At 42.4% G+C, this 23,891-nt stretch overlaps 7 protein-coding genes across 7 annotated transcripts; 3 read left to right on the top strand and 4 right to left on the bottom strand.

The window, feature by feature from the left end:
- The first annotated feature begins 647 nt into the window (after positions 1-647).
- Positions 648-2,147, top strand: BU26DRAFT_526070 (uncharacterized protein). The gene is made up of 6 exons (XM_033830659.1): positions 648-975; positions 1,037-1,069; positions 1,119-1,177; positions 1,224-1,404; positions 1,455-1,687; positions 1,743-2,147. Exons 1-6 carry the CDS (start codon positions 946-948, stop codon positions 1,807-1,809), a joined length of 603 nt encoding a protein of 200 aa, XP_033675436.1. The 5' UTR covers positions 648-945; the 3' UTR covers positions 1,810-2,147.
- Positions 2,148-2,443: 296 nt separating this feature from the next.
- BU26DRAFT_498070 (uncharacterized protein) lies at positions 2,444-4,047 on the top strand (the record flags this gene model as incomplete). Its single annotated transcript, XM_033826324.1, has 4 exons — positions 2,444-2,522; positions 2,570-2,622; positions 2,668-2,786; positions 2,835-4,047. The coding sequence occupies 4 exons, from the start codon at positions 2,444-2,446 to the stop codon at positions 4,027-4,029; spliced, it is 1,446 nt and encodes a 481-aa protein (XP_033675435.1). The 3' UTR covers positions 4,030-4,047.
- Positions 4,048-5,683: 1,636 nt separating this feature from the next.
- On the top strand, positions 5,684-6,664 carry BU26DRAFT_572813 (uncharacterized protein; the record flags this gene model as incomplete). The annotated part of the gene is made up of 1 exon (XM_033834273.1): positions 5,684-6,664. One exon carries the CDS (start codon positions 5,684-5,686, stop codon positions 6,662-6,664), a length of 981 nt encoding a protein of 326 aa, XP_033675434.1.
- Positions 6,665-7,186: 522 nt separating this feature from the next.
- BU26DRAFT_545029 (uncharacterized protein) lies at positions 7,187-7,841 on the bottom strand. Its single transcript, XM_033831770.1, has 2 exons — positions 7,634-7,841; positions 7,187-7,509 (listed from the first exon to the last, which is right to left on the bottom strand). Exons 1-2 carry the CDS (start codon positions 7,822-7,824, stop codon positions 7,245-7,247), a joined length of 456 nt encoding a protein of 151 aa, XP_033675433.1. The 5' UTR covers positions 7,825-7,841; the 3' UTR covers positions 7,187-7,244.
- Positions 7,842-8,196: 355 nt separating this feature from the next.
- Positions 8,197-10,016, bottom strand: BU26DRAFT_545028 (kinase-like protein; the record flags this gene model as incomplete). Its single annotated transcript, XM_033831769.1, has 2 exons — positions 8,197-9,015; positions 9,990-10,016. 2 exons carry the CDS (start codon positions 10,014-10,016, stop codon positions 8,197-8,199), a joined length of 846 nt encoding a protein of 281 aa, XP_033675432.1.
- Positions 10,017-10,031: 15 nt separating this feature from the next.
- BU26DRAFT_545027 (NAD(P)-binding protein) lies at positions 10,032-11,314 on the bottom strand (the record flags this gene model as incomplete). Its single annotated transcript, XM_033831768.1, has 2 exons — positions 10,032-11,180; positions 11,230-11,314. The coding sequence occupies 2 exons, from the start codon at positions 11,312-11,314 to the stop codon at positions 10,279-10,281; spliced, it is 987 nt and encodes a 328-aa protein (XP_033675431.1). The 3' UTR covers positions 10,032-10,278.
- A 563-nt stretch (positions 11,315-11,877) lies between these two features.
- BU26DRAFT_526068 (NAD(P)-binding protein) lies at positions 11,878-13,148 on the bottom strand. Its single transcript, XM_033830658.1, has 2 exons — positions 12,394-13,148; positions 11,878-12,343 (listed from the first exon to the last, which is right to left on the bottom strand). The coding sequence occupies exons 1-2, from the start codon at positions 13,003-13,005 to the stop codon at positions 11,984-11,986; spliced, it is 972 nt and encodes a 323-aa protein (XP_033675430.1). The 5' UTR covers positions 13,006-13,148; the 3' UTR covers positions 11,878-11,983.
- Between the last annotated feature and the right edge of the window lie 10,743 nt (positions 13,149-23,891).

Genomic DNA, 23,891 nt, shown 5'->3' with positions numbered 1-23,891 from the left:
GTATTACCACAGCGGCGGTGGAGTGACATGCGGGTGATGGTAGAGATAGCTCCATGCTTGACGCGGAGATAGGCTTTCCAATGCTGTGAATTGAGGGCGTCCAGGCGTCGGAGCTGTTTCGTGTGGAGGCCGGCTGCGGGCGCAGACGGCGGCATATGCAGCTGCAGCGCGATCACGGCGCGACGATGGCCAGGTGAAGGAGTACAGGCCGTCGTCGCCGCGAGAGCTGCACGAGGTCGAATGAGTCCGTCTTCAGTAGGCGGCCTTTCGGGGCGCAGAGGGCCAGTGGACGAGACAGCCGCGAGCGCCGTCCTATCACGCATCGCAGGCTGGGCGGCGTGGTGGAGTCGCCGGGCGGCGGGCGGTGAGTGGCCAGCGGCGGGCCCTCTCCAGCTTGGCTCTGGTGGTGTCTCAAGAGAGTTTCAACGGCGGCATCCCCCAGCATTCCCCCCCATGCGCGCCTGCCTTTTGCCAGAAAAGCCAGCGCGGCCGTCCTCTCCACCACCACCGTCTCTCCCGACCGCTGCCAGCTGCTGCCAGCTGCCATCGACAATCGCCATCCCCGCGCTGGGCGCACTGTACAGTTGCACCTGAAAGGAGCGCGCCAGAGCCGCCGTCCGCCGTCCGCCCACTCGCACCCCCGCCCGCAGCTGTGGCCCGCGCTGCAGGACATCTTCCAAGCTTCGGTTCTCCCGCCTCACCTCGTCTGCGGCCAAGCGATAAAACGCCCCTTCTCGCTGCAGATACCGCCGCTCGCCGTCCGTAGCTGTGGAAAATTCACCTCAGTGCGTTCGTCACCTGCTGCAACCAACGCACACAGCCGCGCCCTTACATTGCTTTCTCGCAGATCCCCCAGAGCTCTCCTCGTTTTCGCCGACGCCGCCTTTGCCCCCGTCCGCAAGTACTGCCTGGAGCTTGTGAGGACGCGCACAATCGGCCCTCGCGATGGCTGCACCCACGACCCAGTCTCTGAAGGTGCGAATTCACATCACCCGCGCCCCTCTGCGCAGGAACAAGCTGGCTAATCGCGTCGCAGTGTGTCGTGACCGGCGACGGTGCCGTGGGCAAAGTAGGATGCTGTTCTCTGCCGGTATGGTACTCGATTGCTAACTCTGCAGACATGTCTCCTGATCTCGTACACGACGAACGCCTTCCCGGGCGAATACATCCCGACAGTGTGAGTCGAACCAGCGCGTCCCTGAAACGAGCTAACGCGCGCGCAGCTTCGATAACTACTCCGCAAATGTCATGGTCGATGGGAAGCCCATAAGTCTTGGCCTGTGGGATACCGCTGGACAGGAGGATTACGACCGACTGCGGCCGCTTTCATATCCCCAGACCGACGTGTTCCTAATCTGCTTCTCCATCGTCAGCCCCCCGTCGTTTGACAACGTCAAGGCCAAGGTAAGGACACATTCTGGCCGAGCTAGTCACACAATGCTGAGGTAGTGCAGTGGTACCCCGAGATCGACCACCACGCGCCCGGCGTCCCTATCATCCTGGTCGGCACCAAGCTCGACTTGAGGGACGATGAAGCCACTAAAGAGAGCCTTAGGCAGAAAAAGATGGCACCCATACAATACGAGCAGGCCGTCATGGTCGCCAAGGAGATCAAGGCTCAAAAGTACTTGGAGTGCTCTGCGCTCACCCAGCGAAATCTGAAGAGCGTTTTCGACGAGGCGATTCGGTAGGTGGCCTCTGCCACAGATAAGGGCTTGTCCCCACGCTAACGTCAATGGCAGCGCTGTGCTCAGCCCGCGTCCCCAGCAGCAGCCAAAGAAGAAGGGGCCCAGGTGCGTCATTATGTAAAGAACGAGTGATAATGCGGTAGCATGTGGAGGTGGCAGTTGGTGTAGACGAGGGGACGACGGCTTGAATACCACTCGACGATCTCAACGATGGCTCCGGTCCGAAGTTGAGAAGTAAACCCTGCCATGGCATGGCCCGACCAATTCCAGGCACCCTGGGTTCATAATGGGATTGCGCCACGAGGGCTAGGCGCAACAAGCATATTTGTTTACGGGGCGGGCGGAGTAGGCTCTATGTGATTACAATTTAGGCTTTACTCGGGACTTGCATTTGGGCCCGCGGATTCTGTGTACCTGCGTGTAGATAGCGGAGCATCTGTGGCTTTGGGTCTGCTCCTCTCCTTTGGCACGGAAGATATGGCGGATTTTGGCTTCCATTTCTCCCCGATAGATGTTGCATTTTTGGTTAGCATTGCATTCTCACCCTCTAAATCTCTTCTCTGTCCGAAAATGAAGTGAATATTTGACGTCGAGGTGCACATTAGCTACTATTGTTGGGAGAACGCAGGGCTTGGCCCGGTGAGAATCCCCGCGCAGCCTCGCGTTATGAAGCTCCGCACCCCTGTCGGTTCCCCGATTCACGACTTCACGAGAGCGCGCCCCGCGACATCTGTCCACAACCTCGAGACTTCGCCATGTTCCACGAAGGAAGCTTACAAAGCGGCATCAGCCTCGCTATCCAGGAACAGAAGCTCGTAGCGTGCTTTGTGCGAGGTACGAAGCCCGCGAGTATATCTTTGAGCGAGTGCTGATGGTTTCAGATGATGGTTTGGAGAGCGCAGCATGGGAGAACGACTGGCTGCAGAGTGGCTGGGTAGGCACGCCGCACTGCTGCATGGCGCTATGCTAACTTGTACAGATAGCGAATCTGCTTGTCCAAAAAGCGATCCTTCTGCGCATCGAAGCCGGCTCCACTGAAGCGGGCTTTCTCTCCGCCTTCTGTCCGGTCCAAGATGCGCCCGCTTTCATTGTGATACAGTACGCTCGGCCCACAACACTACGAATTTACTTGCTGAGTGTCGTCAGGAATGGCCAGCTGCAGGAGCAGCTCGTGAACGGCATATCCAAAGACGAGTTTATCAACAGGATACGGAGAGTCCTCGGCGCACCTCCGATCCCAGGCGCAGCGCAGCCCGCTGCTGCTACGACCACCCCGCAAGCACCCTCACCAGAACCTGCAGAAGCCTCATCGCCCGCTGAGCCCGCATCGCAGTCGAGAACGCCGGACCCGCGCTCCGTATCGTCTACACCTCCTCTTTCAGCAAAAGCGAAAGGCAAACAGAAAGCCACAGAGCCAGAACCGACACCCGAGGTCTCCGCTACAAATGCTGCGCGGCAGACCGCGCGCGATGCGCTGCGCAAGAGGAAGCACGAAGAGAAGGAGGAGCTAGCCCGCATCAAAGCGCGGATAGAAGCAGACAAAGCAGAACGCAAGGCACAGGCTGAAGCACGAAGAGCGGAACGAGAGCGGCAGGCGCAGTCATCACCTACAACCTCACAGTTTCCGACTACGAGAAGTACGAAAGGCTCGCAGGCAAAGGAGGTGCACCTCAACGTCAGGCTATTTGACGGCCATACCATCCGCTCCACGTTTGCCCGCACCGCCAATCTCCAAGATGATGTGCGGCCTTGGATAGATCAAGAGTTCGCGGCGAAGGCTGAGAACCCCAGGGAGAGACATCCACCGTACTTCTTCAAGCAGATACTCGCCCCGTTGCCGAGTCGAGAGCTGTCGGCGGGCGACGAGAGTCAGACGCTCGGGGATATTGACCTGGCTCCGTCGGCGACCTTGGTCTTGATCCCAGTCAAAGGATACACGGAGGCATATTCAGGAGGTGCAGGAGGCATTGTATCCGGCGCCACTGGAAGTGTCATGGGCTTGGTTGGAGGAGCGTTCAGCTTGGCCGGATCTGCTCTGGGATATGTGGGAAGTACTCTGTCTTCGGTACTAGGGGGTGGAGGAGCAGACACATCGCAAACGCCTCAGCAAGGTCAAGGCAGGACGGCCGGCGAGCAGCAGCAGCAACACCACGACGCCCCCGGTTCCTCGAGTATCCGCGTACGCACCTTGGCAGATGAGCGGGCACGGGAGCCGAGGAGCCAGCAGCTATATAATGGGAACCAGGTGAGTCTTGGCCAACTCCAGATGAAAAGAAGCGGGCTGGCTAACATGTGTGGGAAGCTCAATTTCGAGCCCCGAGACGAGGATGCGAATCGCTAAGGCGTGCTTCGATTGTTTCTACTACTAATTTTACTAGCTTTGATACAGCATAATGTACTAGTATGTGTACAGTTCGAGCGGACTTGATGCCGTGTTCCATGTCCCCGTGTCAAGCAACCCCTTCCTCTAGGTTCCGCACTGAAAGAACACCATGCTCCTACTCCGTCGTGCGGCCTTGTCTGGGTCAGTTCTGACCTGCTATGCCCCAGGACAGCACTGGTTCCCCGAGTCCGTGTTTCTCTCCTAGTAGGTTCCAAATCGCAGGCCTTTACGTATCGGTTTTCATTGGCGCTCCACCGATCGGTCCCTTAGATATTCGCACGATGAGATATACACTTTTACACCGTCCGCGGGATAGCATGCCGTCCATGCAGAATATATCCGCGTTTTTTCGGGTTGCTTGCGCATATACACGGCATATTTCGCCATGGCGGCGGCGGCTTTTTGCGCTGCGTTCCTTTGGGAGGGGTGGGATGCTGGCGCGGAAGGGACTTGGGAGAGAGGAGGGGGTTAGTATGTTGGGCGTGGGAGTGGGGGTGGGTGGGGGAGGGGGGACGGATGGAAGGACGGGTGTGCACGCGCGAGGTGTGCTGCGGGCGTGAAGGATCGTTTTATGGCACCGCTGCTTTGGAAACGTGGGCGGGTCGGCCAAGCGCGTGTGTGCGTGCGTGCGTGCGTGCGGAGTTTGGCGTCTGCCGTGGAAAGTGTGATTGATGGCCCCATTCATTCATTATATTCTCTGTACTTGCCAAGTCTCTCTTTCCATCCATCCATCCATCCACAGTGCATCATGTGCCTCTCTCCTAACAGGAGTGACTGATCTCAAGAACAACGTGTGGGTTTGGGCTGCTCGTTGGGTGCGAAGTATTTTGTGAGCGATAGAGGTCATTGGGTTGGGAATTTAGGGGTTCAGGGTTGCGGTCTGTGGGCGTGAAGCGGGTTTGGTTTCCTTGGTTCTGAGGGCAAGATTGTGCGGATCAGGTCGGGTGGTGGTTCCTTGGGCATGTCAGCCAGTTGGGATAGCATAATCAATTCGACCTGAGCGGTGGGAAAGTAAAGAAAAGCGCACGCGAGAAAGACAGCAAGGCAAGACAAGCTTGGTTTTCTTATCTGTGGCCTGTGAGGATTAAATGGGATGTAGGAATGCTTATTTTTTTATGTTGTTTTATTTTCGAAGAGGATATGTGTTTAGGAGAGTAGTTAATGTTGAAGTCCATGGATGTGTCTGGCTGGCGCCTCAGGCCAATCCAAGGCAGAGCAAAGCTCTACAGACAGTGCAATTGCCTCACTTCCTCTCCTCTGGAACGGTATCACGGATTCTACCCTACTTTGGCCTTGCCCTGGGCATCACTCACCGCCTACCCAGCGGCTTAATCTGGTATATCCATCCAATGTATTCCTCCACTGTGAACCACGGCGGGGGAGATTAGCATCCAGCACACAGAGAGAAGAAATATATATCGTCGTACCTACCTCCCCCCCTTCAAGTTCTCCTCCAACCCGTCAGCTCTTTCGTTCTGCATGAGATAGCTACTCATCCTTTTTGCTCACCTGGTGTGCTCGGCCGTAATACACATTGCGCGCTGAAGGCCTCCAGGAGGGCCTATACCAAGTATCAGATCCATTCCACACTACCTCACACCTACACCACACGATGCCGTCCCATCCGTCCAGGATCCCTGTCAGGGAGTCACGCAGAAACGCAGACTCTCTCTCCTTGGACGTCAGCGCTCAGTCTACTCCCACCACGACTGATCCGACAGACACGCGCCGCCATGCCATCTGCGGCACTCCACCCGGCGCCGAAAGCCTCCGGGGCCTGGAAACCGCAGGAGAAGAGCAGCAGCAGCACGTCGACGTCGACGTCGATAGCACGTTCGTCGCCCAGGAGTGGGACGACGACGCGAGGAAGCTGACGCCGGAGGAGATCAGCCAGCTGGGAGAGGGAGAGGGAGAGGGAGAGGGAGGACAACAGGGGACTGAAGGCCCCGTAGCTGTGTCCGCCCTCGCCGGCTTCGACAGCCCTACCGAGGTCGCTCAGCAGAGACAGCCAGCGGCGGCCCGCAGGTTCAGCTGGACCACTGGGGACACGGCGCTTTTCTGCATCCGCAGGCTCACACCCGCCAGCGGTGGCAGTGGCAGCTCTACATCCAGTAGTAGCAGTGGTAGTAGCGGTGATGAAACACTGCCTGAAGACGTCCCGCTCCCGCCGTCGCCAGTCGACTCTCTGCTCAGCAGCTCGCAGGCGCAAGACCATCTCTCCACTCTCTCCTCCTCCTCCACCGCCGTCGAGGACCAGCACGCCCCACCACCCCCCGAATCCACGCACTCCAACCTCTCTGGCTCCACGCTCGTCGACGACAGCGGCGGCGCCATCGAGGACACCTCAACGGCGGGGAACCCCTCCGTTGCTGCTCAGCCCTCGACGCCGCTGACGCCGCTGACGCCGCTGCGGCGACGGGCACTCAGCGAGTCGGCGCTGCCATCCGCTACCCATTCCGGCGTCGGCACTGTTGTGAGCGAGCAGCCACCACAGCGTGAGGCGACTACGGCGTACGAGACTGCGCCGAGGAGGCGGGTGGAGAGGAGGCGGAGGGTATTAGGGTTGAGGAATTTGTTTCTTTGTGGGCGGTAGGGAGTTCTGGAGCGGTGGAGTGCTGCACGGTAGCTGTGGCGTAACGCATCGGCCGGGACTGGTTTCGTTGTCGGGGACTGGCGGCGTTTCGTGGTGTGGTGTTTTCATTCCGGTTTGAAGTTTTCGCCACGGATGGAATCTCTAGGGTTATGGGATTGGCATTGGGCGGCGTTTTACCCGTTTTACCAAAAGCACTCTGACGACAGGATGCAGGAACGATGTTATGACGAGCGGGTTAATACCAGGAATACTCTTTCATGCTTTCAGCTACGTGGGTTGCCGACCTAGGGCAACGGCACGGCTCCACTCAACAAAAGTACAAAGCTTTTCGTTCGGCTTTTGAGACTACCAATATGTTAGTTGCACAATGAGAATGTTGTAATATGCGAACTCAGATATTTGAAAGTGGTGATCGGATGCCATTGTCGATAGTATACAGAATCACGCTCAAGTTCCAGGTTACCCAGATCGCCAATGCATATGCAGAGTTTTGTCCATGCTACCACCATGCACTATCACCCAATCATCCCGTATCTTTCACAGAATCCCCATCTCTATCTCCATCTCCTGCCGCCACCCTCTAGTACTGCGAAGCAGCCTGCTGGCACGCCTTCAGCTGATCCAGATACCACCCGCAGATGGTCAAGCTGCCCTGGTTCTCATCCATGCACTTGCGGAAGTTGTTGACGTCCGTCTGGCAGGCGCCGCTCTGGTAGGTTCCCTGGCTCTCCTGGTGCTGCTGCGCGAAGTCGGTGTTCTGGGGCGAGGACTCGGCGGGCGCGGAGGAGCCGCCGCCGAAGAAGCCGCCGATGGCGTGGCCGATGGAGGAGCCTACTGCGACACCGCTGCGGAGATGTTAGCACATATTCTTTGCGGATGAAAGGGGAGGAGGCGATGGTGGAACCAGTGGAGAACACCAAGAGCTCCCTTGCTTTTCTCTGCCGCCAAAACGAGCGAAGGAAAACTTACGCAGCAGTGCTCGCCATCTGTCCAAAAAGACCGGGTCCCTGGCTCGCCTGCGTCGGCGGCGCATGCTGCTGAGCTGGCGGATGAGCAGCAGTCGAAGAGTGACGAGCGGGTGCCGGCGCCGGGGGAGCGGGTTTGCGTGCTGGGGCGGCCGTCGGGCGGCGGGGAGCGGCTCCTCCACGTTGACGAGGCATTTTCGCTGATGGCGTTGAGGTTTGCAGATTGAGGACGAGGCAATTGATGTGTTGCGCTGATGGAGGGTCGCGGTGCGGTGTTGAAGTAGCCGGCGATGTGAGGGAGAGACGAGAGGGATCGGAGGTCGGGCATAAACAGCCGAGGCTCCGACAGGGACTGCTAGGATATCCCAGACATTGTAAGAGATTAGTCTAGTGAGTTCTATGAATTACCTAGTCTCAAAATGTTGTCAGCCCGCCCATTCTATCTTTAATTACTTGTTTGATCTCCAAAATTTTTGAATCGCTTTCTGCAAGAGAAGATTAATGCTCCGCTGGGAGCCCGACTGGAAGAGCAAGTTGAATTTTGGGACCGAGCGGTGCGAAAAAGTTCTAGGTCTCCACGAGACTATCCTCCAGGATAGCTTTCAGCACATCTTCTGCACTCCCGAAGTCTCCTGTCCAGCAGCCCTTGATCGCACTCCCGCATTTCAATACCTCGACATTCGGAAATTCCTTCTGTTCAAATTTTGCCATAACCTCATCATCTGACAGGTCCACATACGGCTCGCGGCCAGTCATGATATAGTATATAACCGAACCAAACGCGAAAAGGTCAGACTTTATATTAGGAGGATCCCGCCAGTCTCTTGGGAGGAAGAACCGTGTGCTTTCCATAGCTCCGCCGTCTAAGCTTCCGAATAACGATCCAGCAAAATCGCAGAGTTGGACGTTGAGCTGATCGTCCAGGAGGAAATTGTTTGGGTGGATGTCGCAGTGGATAACGCCTTTTGAGTGGATGAATACGAGCGCCTCCGCTGCTTGCGTCGTCCACTTTTGCCGAAGTTGTAGAGAAATGTTATCGTGCTCATGTTTCGATATATAGCTATAGATATCGCCATTAAGGGCCCGTTGAAGAAGGATTCCGTGTTCATGTTTGCCCAGGTATTTGACGATTCTGTCGTGCTGCCCCAGTGCTGAAAGAATGGAATGTTCGACATTAAGACTGTAAAGCGCATCGCGGTCTTTCCTGTCGCGTACGTATTTGAGCAGAGTTCCGTCTGGAAGGAGCCCTAGACGTGCTGTGTTTCCGCCGGAGAAGAACTCTGTCACTCCAGGAGGATACCAAGGCTCAAGGTATCTAATCATGACCATTGGATTGACTGGGTCAACGTGGTATTTGCTATCTTCTGGCACCGGTGTGCCATCTCTCTTCAATGAGCATTAGTTATAGCTTGATAAGAGAGCCACCAGATATACTTTATTCGTTAATAATTCTCTCATCATGTCCCAGCATACTTTGTCACTTCGTATTTGTATAGTCCCTGATCTTCGCCACCAGGCACCTTGGCTTTCCCGCTTAGTTGCGCCCCAGCTTGGTTCGCCAGCGTCTCGAGAGCTGGAGTACTAGGAATGATGTTAGCGGATATATAAGGCGTCATAACTAGAAAGAGCGGAAGGATTGGATCCTTTCGCTCCGGAAAAATGAGCTTGAATAGCGGAGGGGGAGAAGCCATGGGTGTAGGGGAAATCCCCAGTGCTGCACAATAGAGGAGAAACAGAGCGCTGAATACCTGCGACGCTTGATTTGATTCAAAGTTGGGATTAGATAGAGGTGGCGGAATGCGGGGCATGAACAAAAGCGGAAGAACAATCCACTTGCTTAGTAAACGGCGAACTAGCGAGTGTGATTGGTTGATATTATAAAAAACCTATGTTAGTGCGAAAGCGCATGTATCTATGTATCCAAGTTGGTAGTCCTGCTTCTGCATATGTCTGGCTAGATAGAGAGGCTTCTCCAGAGTACTATCGCCGCTCCGCTCCGAAGGCTTGGAAGCATTGCCACCCTGCTCCGAAGGCTTGGGAGGGGTCGGTGTATCGGCGGGCATGATGGATGACCTGCGAAGATAGTCTATGCAAATGTAAACATGCTGTCTAGACGAGGCGCTACCTATTCTCACCTTGATATTATTGCGGCGTAGAAGGGCAATTAATTCGAGCTGCCTTGGTACAGTAAAGGGCGGCTACTGTAGAACGGGCTCTTGATAGTGAGGCCCTGCTGCTGGAGGAGGACGTTATCAAAGAAGCGTGACGGGCGGCCGATGCTTTGCACGATGCGTAGATCGAGGGGTGGCTTTGAGGATAGAAGACGAAGAACTCGGTTTGATGGCAGACTTTATACGTACTCTTGCTACACGCCTCGTCTCCGCCATGTCTTCCCCGATCTGCGCTCCCTGGTACTTTCGAGCATTGGCAAAAGCAGAAGCGGTATTCACCCCAATTGCGCAGGCGCCTGCTGTTATGTGTGTTGTGTCTAAGCTCGGTTGTGGGATCTTAAATAGACCAACAGATGATCAGTCACGTGACATGGCCCTAGGCTTACAGTTGATACGAAACCTTTGGCATGGAACTCCTGCAGCCTATAGGACAATGCCAACACAAAACCCGAAATCACGAAGATAGTATATTACTCTTTCAAACGAATGCCGCCGTCTCCCTCTCACAATAAGCCAATAACTTTTTCGCATACCCTGTTCCTCCCTCCCCCTTACTCTTCGTACCCTCCTCAATGTCCTTCCTGCTTGGGAATATGCGACCCCACGGCCCAATGAATGCACCGTTCTGGCTCGCTGTGATGTCCGGAGACCAGCCAGCGTACAGTTCAGTGTATCCGCCAAGAGGAGCAGGATGCAGCAAGAGAACATTCACGACGAAGCGTTGGAACCAGTTCACATGTCGCTGCAATTCAGTTTTCAGATTTCCAGGGTTCCATGACACGCTGATGATCCCGTCTTTGCCATAGAGACGGGCAAATTGGGAGCTCAGATAGATGTTTGCTGCTTTGCTAACCGCATAGTCCATGTGAACGTTGGATCCTTGTTTGATACTGCCGTCCGCATGGAAGACCATACCATTCTTTGGAGCAAAATATGCGGCAGCGGAGGCGCCCCATGTCATACGAACTGATCCAGCTGGTGCTTTCTTCGCAGTCTTTTGCAGAATGGGGACCAGGAGTTTGGTAAACAGATATGGTCCGAGGACATTGGTTCCGATCTGGAGCTCGTGGCCATGCTTGTCCTTCGAACCGAGCAGAAGGGACATAACTCCGGCGTTGTTAGTTAGGACATCCAGTCGCGTCTCTTTGGACAAGAATTCCTGGGTTGCTGGTTTGATTGTGGAAAAGTCGGAGAGATCGACATTGAGAAAGACCAGTTTGCCCCCGGAATTCGGGAATTCAGACTTCAGCTTGGAGATGGCAGCCTCTCCTTTGTTTTGGCTGCGGCCAGCGATATAGATGGTGGCATTATGTTGGTAAAGATCCTTGACCAGCTCATATCCACAACCTGCGTAGCCTCCAGTTACGATGTGAACCTTCCCTACTGAGAGGTTAGCCTCGTCGCGCGCTATGTGAAAGCGAAAGCGCACCCAATTGATCAGGGAGGTTCTTCTCGGTCAATGGCGGCTTGGGGAGGAAGAATGACTGTTTCCAGATGCTGGCGGCGACGCCCATTGCGATGAGGATTGGACAGGTGGTGATGAAGGGGATGTGAAGGTGAGGGGCGCTTCGTTTATGTACGTTTCGAAGTCGGTGCTAGCGGAGATAAGGAAGCTGGCAGCTATCTCGATTAATCATCTCCCGGTGTCACATAGATTGCCGCTTCGGACACAGAGTCTTTCCGTCTTCCGTCTCCTGACGCCACGGATTGCACGCCACTCCCCCTGTTGAAGCAAGACATGCTCCTGAGTGTTACCCTAGTTACGAGAACGTCAAAAATTTTCCAGCAGATATAAGAGCGGCAAATTACGAAAATACCACTGCTTGAAGTAATAATTTCCTATCTACCAATGTTTTCCATTTTGATACACTACCACACATGTGACCTCGGCTCGAAACAGGACCCGAATGCCACCGTTTCATTAGTGGGCTTCGCGCCTTCCCCAGACGCTCTCGGGCAGTTTTACATAAAAAGAGATAGGTCAGAGTCTGTATTATGATATTACTTATCGCTAATTCTTACTACAATCTTTCCGACAGCGCTCTGCTTCTGCAGCGCTTCTAAAGCCTCTACCGTCCGATCAAACTCAAACGTCTGCGCAATAACCGGCTTGATGCCGTTCACCTCAACGAACCTAACGAACTCAGCAGTATCGTCACGACTAAACGCGAAACATCCCTTAACTATTCCTCGTCAGCACCGTCTCCTTTGCCTCGATTCTCTAACAACTTACTGGTCTTGGCTCCAAGCATTACACTCGTCACAAGCTCGGCCGGGAGCGAGCTTGACTCGGACAATATGCCTATAACACTAACCAGCCCGCCAGTCCGAACACAATTAATAGACTTCATCAGCGTCTGCGCTCCACCAACATCCAGGACATGGTCAACTCCCTTGCCGCCAGTCAGACGAAGCACTTCCTGGTCCCAGTCCCGCGTCTTCGCGTAGTTAATGACATGCGTAGCGCCAATCGACTTCGCAATTTCAAGTTTGGCGTCTGACGACGACGTCGCGATAACAGTAGCTCCAAGGGCGGCCGCAATCTATTATCGTCAGCCCGCTTCAGCACGTTAAACGCCGAAAATGCACGAACCTGTATCGCAAAACAACTCACACCCCCCGTCCCCTGCGTAAGCACCCACTGCCCAGCTAACCTCTTCTCCGTCCATTCACCCTGCCACAGCTCTAAAACCCTGTTAAGCCGCCCATCGAGAGCATCCCTAATCGCCGCCCAAGCCGTTCCCCCCGCCGTCACCAGCGTAGCACTCTCCCCCGCACTCAACCCCTTCGGCGCCGCAATAACGCGTTCATCATCTATCACAATCCACTGCTGCAGCGTCCCGTCGCTCGTGAACGAGCCCAGCACCTTGTCTAGGCGCATATTCCGCACATCGCCCGTCAGCCAGGTGTTCTGGTGCAGCACGACGAGCGTCCCTTCCTTGCCCGCCCAGGAGGAGGAGGCGCCAGTGCTGTGGATTAGGCCGGCGCCGTCGGAGCCTGGAACTAGGGAGGGTTTGTGCGGTCCGGGGTAGACGCTGGAGTGGATTGCGATAAGGGTGTCGCGGTAGTTGAGGGAGGCGGCGGTAAGGCGGATAAGGACTTGGTGCGGGCCTGGGGTAGGGATTTCTTTTTGGACCTGCGTGAGGTGGGTGAGGGAGGAGGCGATGGAGGGAATGGTCCAGGCGGTGTTGGTGGTTGGAGACATGGCTGAAGAATTGAGGAGCGAGAATAGACTTTTGCTGCGGTTCTTCTTTTAGATATAAGACGACTGATGGGTGCTTGGATAGAAGGGGATGAAAAGGGGTTATGTACTTTGCTTCGCAAGTCATTAGTAGAAGTCTACCAGTGATGATTACTCCATCCAACCGTACGCGTGGATTAATAAGAGTGCAAATTATAGCATTTCTTGGGAGCGGCGGACGAAAATAGGCGGCGGACGAAAATAGACGGCGGACGAAAATAGGCGGCAGACGAAAATAGGCGGCGAACGAAAATTAGCGGCAAACGAAAATAGACGAAAATAGCTACTATGTTTTATTAGTTAACGTACGTCTCTACTCTATATATAGTTATTACTAAATTTAACGTACTTTATTATCGAAAGCTCTATATTATTAAAAGCTCTAAAAATACTAAGTCTCTACTAAATACTACTATTTCTATTATAAAGCTCTCTATAAATATCTAATTAACTTTAGATAAATTCTAGATATAGCTTACGCTTTAGACTATTTAATAGAACCTAGAGCTAAGTTTATAGTATACTATAGCTTTTTATAATATACTATAGAAGAAAGTCTATAGTTAATATAATATAAGAGCTAGCTTTATAGTCTCTACTACTATAAGCGTTCTAGAATATCTAGCTAGATAAGTTAGCTATAGATAGTACTATCTCTATAAGCTATAAGAATAGAGATACTAGTAGAGTAGGTTAGGTTAAATTTAGCTATCTAAAGATAAGAAGTAGAAGAATACTCTAAGAGCTCTCTATATATAGAGAGCTAAGTACTAAGATACTAGATAAGATTATATAACTTAGATAAAGTTATATAACTCTAGTAAATACTAAGCTAAACTATTATAATACTTTCTCTTATAAAAAGAACTTATCTCTAAGCTCTAAAGTATATCTCTAAAATTATTCTAGCTATTAACTCTATTACTAAATTACTCTTAGCTTTACTTAGTAGCGCCTTTATATTACTCTCTTATCTTCTACCTATATAGGTTTTAAATTCTCTACTATCTTCTTTAGAGTCTTCTTCTTTTTATACGTCTTAATCTAAGCATCTAATTATAATAATAGCTCTAGCTTATCTAGATATACTATATAAAAGTCTCTTACCTTATAAGAAGTATTAATAAAGCCTATAGTATTATACTAGGTAGAGTTAGAATTATAGGTAACTTATATAGCTTAGTATTAAAAATAACTTTAATAAAGATAGCTATCTAGAATCTTATATATAGGCTATTCTAGATTACTATTAACTTTAATAAGTAGCTACTTAGGCTCTATCTACTCTAGTAATAGCTCTAAGACTTTTCTTAGCTAATTAGTATAAAAGATATTATATATACGTATATACGTAGGTAGCTAGAGCTAGAAGAAGTAACTCTTTATAGTAATAATTAGGTAAGAGCTATATATCTATTAATTAAGCTTTATACTAGACTAATCTATTAAAAAGCTATAATATTTAATATAGATAAGATTACGTATAGTAAAATTAGATTCTTAGCGCTTTTTATTTATCTAGAGCGTCTATCTAGTTTACGCTTTTACTATATTACTTTATATAATTTTTATAGTATTTTTTATAGTATTATACTAATTCTTAGTAAAAGCTTAAGCTTTTTAGTATAAAAGATACTTATATAAAGTAGAGACTTTTATTATATACTTTTTCTAATTCTAGTAGTATATTAGCTAGTATTTAAATTTAATTTTATATACTATTAGTTCTATAGTTTTATATAATAACGTAGCTTATATCTAGTCTATATAAAGTAAGAAGTCTAACTAATTATTCTAGTAATAGTTAATAAATAAATATAGACGCTAATAAAGATATTAATTAATAATCTCTATATTTTTATTAGTTTATAGATAATACGTAATATACTTTATAAATAAACGCTCTATATAAATAAACGCTCTAAAAATACTAAGTCTCTACTAAATACTACTATCTTATTTAGATTACTCTAACTCTAAGCTACTTAAGATAAATCTAGATAAGCTATCTAACTTATCTATATTATTTTTAACTATCTAGTACGTTTGTGTGTTATACTCTAGCTTACTATAGTATCTATAGCGTTGCTAAGCTAGCTAGCTATTACATGCTACTACCTCTTTGCGCCGCTTCTTGCCCTTATTCTAATTCGCAGCCTCTCTTTAAGCGACTAGCTATAAGCTAGCTTTAATTATAAGAGTATTCTCTTTCTAAATCTACTTTCTTTTACGCGAATTATACTTCTTTTTCTATACGTTAGCTACTTAAAGCTAGGTAACTTTAGACTTTACAAGTACTAGCTAATACGCTATTAGCTTATTACCTTTCTTAAGCTAATTAAGTAACTTAATAATATAAGTTAGTAATAAATTAAGGTGCTATATAATCTTTAATTAAATTAGAGTTAATTAGAATCTTACTTTAACAAGATTACTAGGTGTTTTATACTTCTAGGTAGTAGTATTAGTAGTAGAGAGTATTAGCGTACGTAATTAAACTTTAAGCTTTAATACTACTAAATCTAGATTAAATAGAACTAAGCTAGCGTCTCTAAATTCTACTCTAATATTATTATCTATAATTAACGCGTAAAAAGCTACGTAAAATATAGGTAGAAACTTAGTTTTTATAACGTAGTTAATATAGCTACGTATTAGAATCTTAACTTAGTAGCTATATACTACCTTTAATAGTAAGAAGTAGCTAATATTAAGTAGCTATAGAAGGTATAATAAATATACTAGTATATAGAGAGCTATAATTTTATTCTTCTTATAGTACTACTAGAATTTAATAGAGCTATAGCTTTTATAGCTATCTAAAATTAGTAGGTAATATACGTCTATAACGCAACTCTTAGTATACGTGTTAAAGTACTTTAACTATATAATACTAACTTTATTTATTATCTAGCTACTTTTAGAGATAGCTATAACCTAGTTATATAGTAGCTAGCTACTCTTATACTACGCTAAGAGGTAGTTCTTACTTATAATAATAAGAAATAGTAGAACCTATATATTATCTACTACTCTTACTATTATAATTACTAAAATCTACTTATAATTACCTAGTTAAAGGCTCTTTAGTTATAATTATCTCTTAGAGCTAGTAACTACTACCTAAGGCGATATTATTTCTATTATAAAGCTAGATTTATTAAAATTATATATATCTTTATTAGTAATACTATACTTTATCTTTATATTATCTACTAGGTTAAACTACGCCTAAATAATTATAGAATCTTCTTACTTTACTCTCTAATAGTTATACTTACAATTAAGCCGCGTTTTAAGCTTAAAATAGCGCGTAATAAAGTTATTTAGCTAGTTCTTATCTATAATCTTTCTCTCTTACTTAGTAAGTAGCTTATTAGCTATATCTTAAATAGTAGCAAGCTAGAGAGTAAATTCTTGCGCGTCTAGGTTAAGTATATACTTAACTATTATCTACTCTTTGTTTTTTATAAGCTTTATTAAGTTAGATATCTTTTCGCGTTATAGAGTAACTTTATAGTATTAATAATAGACTTTCTTCTACTCTATGTTATAGAGAGCTATAGCGCGCTATAAGCTTAGCTCTAGGTTCTATTAAATAGCCTAGAGCGCAAGCTATATTTAGAATTTGTCTAAAGTCGATTAGGCGTTTATAGAGAGCTTTATAATAGAGATAGTAGTATTTAATAAGGGCTTAGTATTTTTAGAGCATTTGTTTATATAGAGCGTTTGTTTATAAAGTATATTATATAAACTTATTATTTTATAAATTATAGTAGGCTTTAACTATATAGAGCTTATTAACTAATAATATAGTAGCTTTAAGTAGTTATATAAAAGTAAAGCCTTTTTAGTAGTATAGTATAGAAAGATAGAAAAATACTAAAACTATCTTAAAATTATTACTTCTAAATATATAGCAGGCTTATAGTATATATAATCTTATAATATATAACTTTATATAGCTAGATTACTTATATATATCTATAGTTAGAGAAGAAAACTCTAAAAAGATTTTTTTAAACTTCTATCTCTTATTACGCTATACCTAGAAGGGCTAGCTCTATAGAAGTTTTCTAAAAACCTTTACTATATTATAGATACTATATACTATAAGTTTTATAGATTATTATAGAGATATAATAGTATTTTCTAGAAGTAAACTAGATTTTTCTTAAAAGTTAGTTTAATATATATAGCTTTTTAATTACGTAATATATCTTAGTGTAACTTTAATATAAGGTGTAATATACTATAGAGAATATATATATAAATTTTTATAGAAAAATATTAAGGTTTCGCTTAGTTATTTAAGAAAAACGAGTTGATTTTCGTTGATTTTCGTTGCCAAGAGAAAGTAGTCGGCTCGATAATATAGTCGGTTCGATAATAAAGTACGTTACTACTATATATATATTAACGTCTTCTTATATATCTAGCTAGTAATATTAATCTTATAGTAACTAAGTAGTCTTCTAGCGCTTTATATAGGTAGGTAGTATATATTTAGTCTAGTAGATTATATAGCGTGTAATTAATATAGTTCTAGAAGAAGACTAGAGTATTATATAGTCTAAATAGTATAATAAGTAACTTATAAAGTCTAAATTAGGTAATAAAGATAGTTTTCTACTTATAGCTCTCTATAATATAAAGTTTATTAAATATAGTAATAATATTTAGTTTTATATAGACCTTAGTATTATATAATATATCTAGAGTTTTACGTATAAGAGGTAGTAGATATTAGTTCTTAATAGTAATATTATTAAGGCCTTAATAGTCTTAATAGATACGAATTTCTTCTTCTAGTTTTACTATAAGTAATAGTAGTACTATATAGTACGCCTAGAATTTCTAGATAAATCTCTTATCTAGGTTATTATTAAGCTATTTTCTAATAACTTATAGTTTTAGTAGAGAGAAAGATCTATTTTTCTAGTATAGTAGCTCTCTTTCTAGTATAAGTTTAATCTTATAGTTTTAGGCTTACTATAGTAGTAATTTATTTACTTTACTAGATAGAAATTCTTTATATAGGTCTACTAACTATAATAGTAGTATCTTAATAAGGTTCTTCTTTAGTAGATCTAGTTTCTCTTTTATAAATTTATTAATATCTATATTAGTAATACCTCTTATATATAGCAAGGTTTTACTTTTAGTAAGAAGCTTATATATTTCTCTAGAAAGTTTCTATATCTTTATATAGTTAAGCTCTTTCTAGATAATCTTTATAGCTTTTATACTAGAGTTTTAGTAGAATTAGAGAAAGGTTATAGTAGACGCTAGTTAGATATCTTCTAGGTTAGACTACTTATTCTACTACTAGATAGTATAGAGTAGCTATAGAAGTAGAATACTTAATAGTAAAAGTATTAGCTTCTATAGTAGTTTTTCTCTTTACCTTAATCTAATAGTAAAATAAGTAGAAGCTAGTTTTTCTTATAGTTAGTTTAGAATTATAAGAGCGTAGTATTTAGATATAATACCTTTTTTTATATTAGTATTATATGTATAATAGTAGAGATAGCTAGAGATTAGACTTACTTTAATAGTAATTAGTAAACTCTCTTATAGTTAGTTATATTTAGTAGCTTCTTTATATATAGGTAGTCTATAGTTAGAATATTTAGGTTCGCCTAGTATAGAGAAGTTATAGAAGGCTTATAAGAGGTCTAGAACTATAGAGACTTAGAGTAGTAAGAAAAGGCCTATAGAGTAATAGTAGCGTTAGTAATACTATAAGTTAAAGGTTAATATTATTTCTATCTAGTCTATACTTAGATTATAACGCCTTAGCTATAGTAAGCTAAGAATAATAGAAGTTTTCTAGGCTAGAGTAGTAATAAAGAATAAGTAGTATTTATAGTAGTTACTAGTTACTATTAGTAAGATAGTATAGCTAGTAACTTAGTTCTCTATTTTACTATTTACTAGAAGAAGTGTTTATAGTACTAGTATTAGCCTTATTTCTAGGTAAAGTTTAGTAATAAGGTTCTTACTAATAAATACCTATTCTAAGTATCTACTATTAATAAGTTTATTAACTACCTTAGAGTTATAGTATATAGAGAATAAGATTATTTAAATAAGTAATAATTTACTATCTATAGATCTAAGTTATAGTAGCTCTTATTTAGCTAGAATATAGTAAATCTAATATATATTATTATTCTAGACTAACCTTAAATTTTCTATTAACCTCTAGTTATAGTATTAGCTAGAGGTTAGAAGTTTTCTAGAAAGCTAGAGTTTAACGCGCTTATTAAGAGTATAACTATAGATAGTAGTATATCTACTAAGATAGTTAGGCTTAAAGTAGAGCTATTAGTCTCTTCTTCTATAAAGCCTTGTACTTAGAATAAGTTATCTAGTAAGAAGTTTTATAAGAAATAGAGATAGAGAGGCTAGAGTAAATACTATAATTAGAGTATATATAATAAAATTTAAAGAATAGTTTCTTACTCTATTCTAGTTAGTCTAAGCTATAAAGAATATATATATAAATTTTTATAGAAAAATATTAAAGTTTTACTTAGTTATTTAAGAAAAATAAGTTAATTTTCGTTAATTTTTCTTGCTAAGAAATTGTAGAGAGTTTACCTATATAGAGCTTTCGCCTATAAAGTACGTTAAACTATAATAAATAGTAGAAAAAATAATCTAGTAAGTAAATAGAAAATAGGTTAAGAGACTAACCTTTAAGAAGAAAGGTAAAGTTTTTATTTTATAAAAAAACTTATATACTAAATAATCTAGTAAAAAACTTAACTATCTATAAATTAGACTATTTAAGATTAATAGATAACTTAGATCTATTAACTTTAGGCTAAAGCTACTACTAATAATATAAATATACTCTATATTCTATAAATCTAAACTTAAACTAGTACTAGATAGCACGCTACTTAATAAATAGACTAAGGTAGAGCTAGACTAGAACTTTAAAGTTAAAATAATACTAGATAAAAAGTATATATAAGGTTAATAGAAGTACTAAGTTAGATAAGAAGAATACCTACTAGAAGATAATACTTAGAAACTTCTAGAAAATCTTAAGAACTACTCTAAGAAACTTAAGAAGTTTTATTAGTAGTACTACTACTAATACTAGAAGACTAGAAACTAGAATTCTCTAGGTAACTCTAGTTAAAGAACTAAAGAGAATTAGTTAAAGAAATAGAAGATTATAGTAGTAAGGCTTACTATACCTTCTACTCTAACTACTCTAACTTTTTAATACTCGCGAGATTCTAAGCAAGTAACGCTTTATACTAATAGTAAAGAAAGTTACGCTACTTATAGAGACGCTTCTTATAAGCGTAAGTAGTAGACGTCTAAGACCTAGTCTTAGAGTACTATACGTCTAGCGTAATAATCTTATAATTTAACTACTTAATTTTTACCTAATCTAATACCTTACTATATAAATAATACTTTATAATATACTCTAAATACTAACTAGACTATACGTCTACTATATAATAGAGTTTATAACTATAATAGTTATTATAGAGATTATTAGATATATCTATATCTAATTAAAGAATACGCTTAGCATAGTAATAGTAATAGACTAATAAAGACTTAGTATAAAATAGAGGTATTAGAAAGAAAAGAAAAAAGAAGCTATAATACTATAGTAATATAGAGATAGCGCTCTTATATATAGCTATAACTAGAATAATAAAATACTATACTATAGAAAGTAAAGAGCTTTAGAATAATACTCTAGAAAGAAGAGGTAAGTATTATAATTATAGAATTAAACTAGTTAGATACTACTCTAGAGAAGTGTAAGGGCTAGGTTCGTAGTCTTTACTACTATAAGCGCCTCTAGAACACCTAGCTAGGTAAGTTAGCTATAGGCAGCACTATCTCTATAAGCTGTAAGAATAAGAGGTGCTAGCAGAGTAGGTTAAGTTAAATTTAGCTATCTAAAGGTAAGAAGTAGAGAAAAGGCTCTAAGAGGCTCTATATACAGAGGTGCTAAGCGCTAAGGCGCTAGGCTAGGTTACGTAATAAGATTACGTAACCTAAGGTTATATAACTTAAGGTAAATCTCTAAACTAGACTATTATATTACCCCCTCTTATAGAAAGAGCTCGTCTCTAAGCTCTAAAATACGCCTTCTAGGTCCTTCTTCTTCTAAAACTCCCGCGTTATACTTTTAACTATTTCTTTTAGCTTGTAGTAAGTATATTTGTGTTAGTTTTAAACTAGAAGCGCTTTTATAGCTACTACTTTCTCTCTAGAGAGAAAGAGGCTTATTTCTACGTTAGTAGGGCGGCTTTCTTATTAGCTCTCTTTTTAAACAATGCTATAAGCTTAGTAAGGTTCTAAATTACTTAATAGCGCCTTCGCGTTACCCTTACGTCTTCTACTCTTATAGGTTTTAAATTCTTTACTATCTTCTCTAGGGTCTTCTCTTTTTTGTACGCTTTAATCTAAGCATCTAATTATAATAGTAGCTCTAGCTTATCTAGGTATACTATATAAAAGTCTCTTACCTTATAGAGAGCGTTAATAAAGCCTATAGTATTATACTAGGTAGAGTTAGAATTATAAGTAACCTATACAGTGTAGTATTAAAGGTAATTTTAATAAAGATAGCTATCTAGAATTTTATATACAGGCTATTCTAGGTTACTATTAACTTTAATAGGTAGCTACTTAGGCTCTACCTACTCTAGTAATAGCTCTAAGACTTTTTATAACTAATTAGCGTAAAAAACGTTATGTATACATATATACGCAGGTAGCTAGAGCTAGAAGAAGTAACTCTTTATAGTAACAATTAGGTAAGAGCTATATATCTATTAATTAAGCTTTATACTAGACTAATTTATTAAAAAGCTACAAGGTTTAATATAGACAAGGTTGCCTACCGTAAAATTAGGTTCTTAGCGCTTTTTGTTTACTTAGAGCGTCTACCTAGCTTACGCTTTTACAATATTACTTTGTGTAATTTTAGTAGCTTTTTCTATAGCGTTAAAACGCTTCTTAGTAAAATTCTAAGCTTTCTAGCGTAAGAGACACTTACGTAGAGTAGAGGCTTTTATTATACGCTTCTTCTAATTCTAGTAGTATATTAGCTAGTATCTAAATTTAATTTTATACGCTATTAGTTCTATAGTTTTATATAGCAACGTAGCTTATACCTAATTTATATAGAGTAGAAGGTCTAACTAATTATTCTAGTAGTAGTTAATAAATAGATGTAGACGCTAATTAAGATATTAATTTATAATCTTTATATTTTTATTAGTTTGTAGGTAGTATGTAGTAGAGAGCTTCTACTTAATTTCTATAAGCTAATAGAGCTTATCTATAAAGATAGAGGTAAACTATAGGCCGCGGTCTAATATAATAGACCTAGAAAAACTATATATACGCTAGATATATTAGTAATATAGCTCTACTATACGTTAAGCTATAATTTTCTTATAGTAGAGTAGAGAGAAGCTCTACTTACTTAGCTAATCTATAATAACGTACACGTAGTTAAATTCTTTCTTATTAGAGAGAAAACTCTTAAAATCTATAGAGACGTTCTACTATACTCTCTTAGAGATAAGTAGAGGCTTTAGAAGATCTAGCGTTTTATCTTATAGAGTATAGCTCTAGTAGTAAGTCTTATATACTACTATATACGTGTTAACGTCTTTCTATATACCTAGCTAGTAATATTAATCTTATAGTAACTAGGTAGTTTTCTAGCGCTCTAGATAGGTAGTTACCTAAGTAGTATACATAGCGCGTATTAAATACGTTTATAGGTAGTTAATAGTAGAAACTATTAATTAATTCTAATAGGTTAATAAGCCGTCTTCTATTTTCTAGGCGGAGCCTAACATAGTAGCTTTTTCTTAAGCTAGCTATAGAGAGTCGTCTAATTAGTTAGCTGCGATAACCTAATTAATTATAGTATATAGATTCTTAATAGAGAGTGCCTCTATAAACGTATTAGTAGTAGCGATTTCTACAGCACTGCTAGCTAATTTCTAGGTAGCTATAACTAATAACCTATCTAATAATTACTTAATAGCTAAGAGGCTAATTTACTTTTTACTTAGAAAAGCTCTTGTATAGACGGCGCGATTCTTCTTCTTTTAGATCTTAAGCTCTTCTTACTTTTGTAATAACGCGTCCGCTACTATATTAGCTAAACCTAGTTAATAGGTAAGCTTAAGGTTATAGTTAGTAATATTGTTTGCCTAGTAGACCTATCTAGTAGTAAGTTTCTACTTAGTAGTAAAGTACTTTAAGGCTTAGTAGTTAGTTAATACTATAAAAGGCTCTAGATCTTATAAGCTAATTAACTAGCTTCTCTACTTCTATATACTAAGAATAACTACTAGCATTTCTTTATTATAAATACTATAGTTTATCTAGATAGTGTTTATTATCTTGCTAAAGAAAGCTACTAGTCTCTAAATACTGTCTTCTTAAAGTTATAAAAGAACTCTAGTAACTATACTATCTAATACGTCTATTTCTACCTTTATGCGGTAATAGAGAGAGTAATAAGCTAGCACAGTATTAGATAGTATAAGATTCTTAATCTGCTAAAATATCGCGAGCTTAATTTCTCTAAAGGTATGCTATACTTTCTATTTTAGTAGCTTAGTAAGAAGGCGGACAATCTAGCTATAATTCTTTAAGAAGGCTTAGTAGAAATTATAGAAACCTAGAAACAATTAAAGGCTCTTAAGAGTTATAGATATAGGCTAATTCTAGATAGTAGTAACCTTCTTAGAGTTCTTCTAGATTCTATTAGTACTTATAATTAATTCTAGAAACTTAGTACTTTTAATAGTAAATTTAGATTTCTTAATATCTACTTA

The sequence above is a fragment of the Trematosphaeria pertusa genome (genome assembly GCF_010094035.1).
Source record: "Trematosphaeria pertusa strain CBS 122368 unplaced genomic scaffold BU26scaffold_30, whole genome shotgun sequence".
Classification (NCBI taxonomy): Eukaryota; Fungi; Ascomycota; class Dothideomycetes; order Pleosporales; family Trematosphaeriaceae; genus Trematosphaeria; species Trematosphaeria pertusa.
This window is presented reverse-complemented; position numbering and strand designations above follow the sequence as displayed.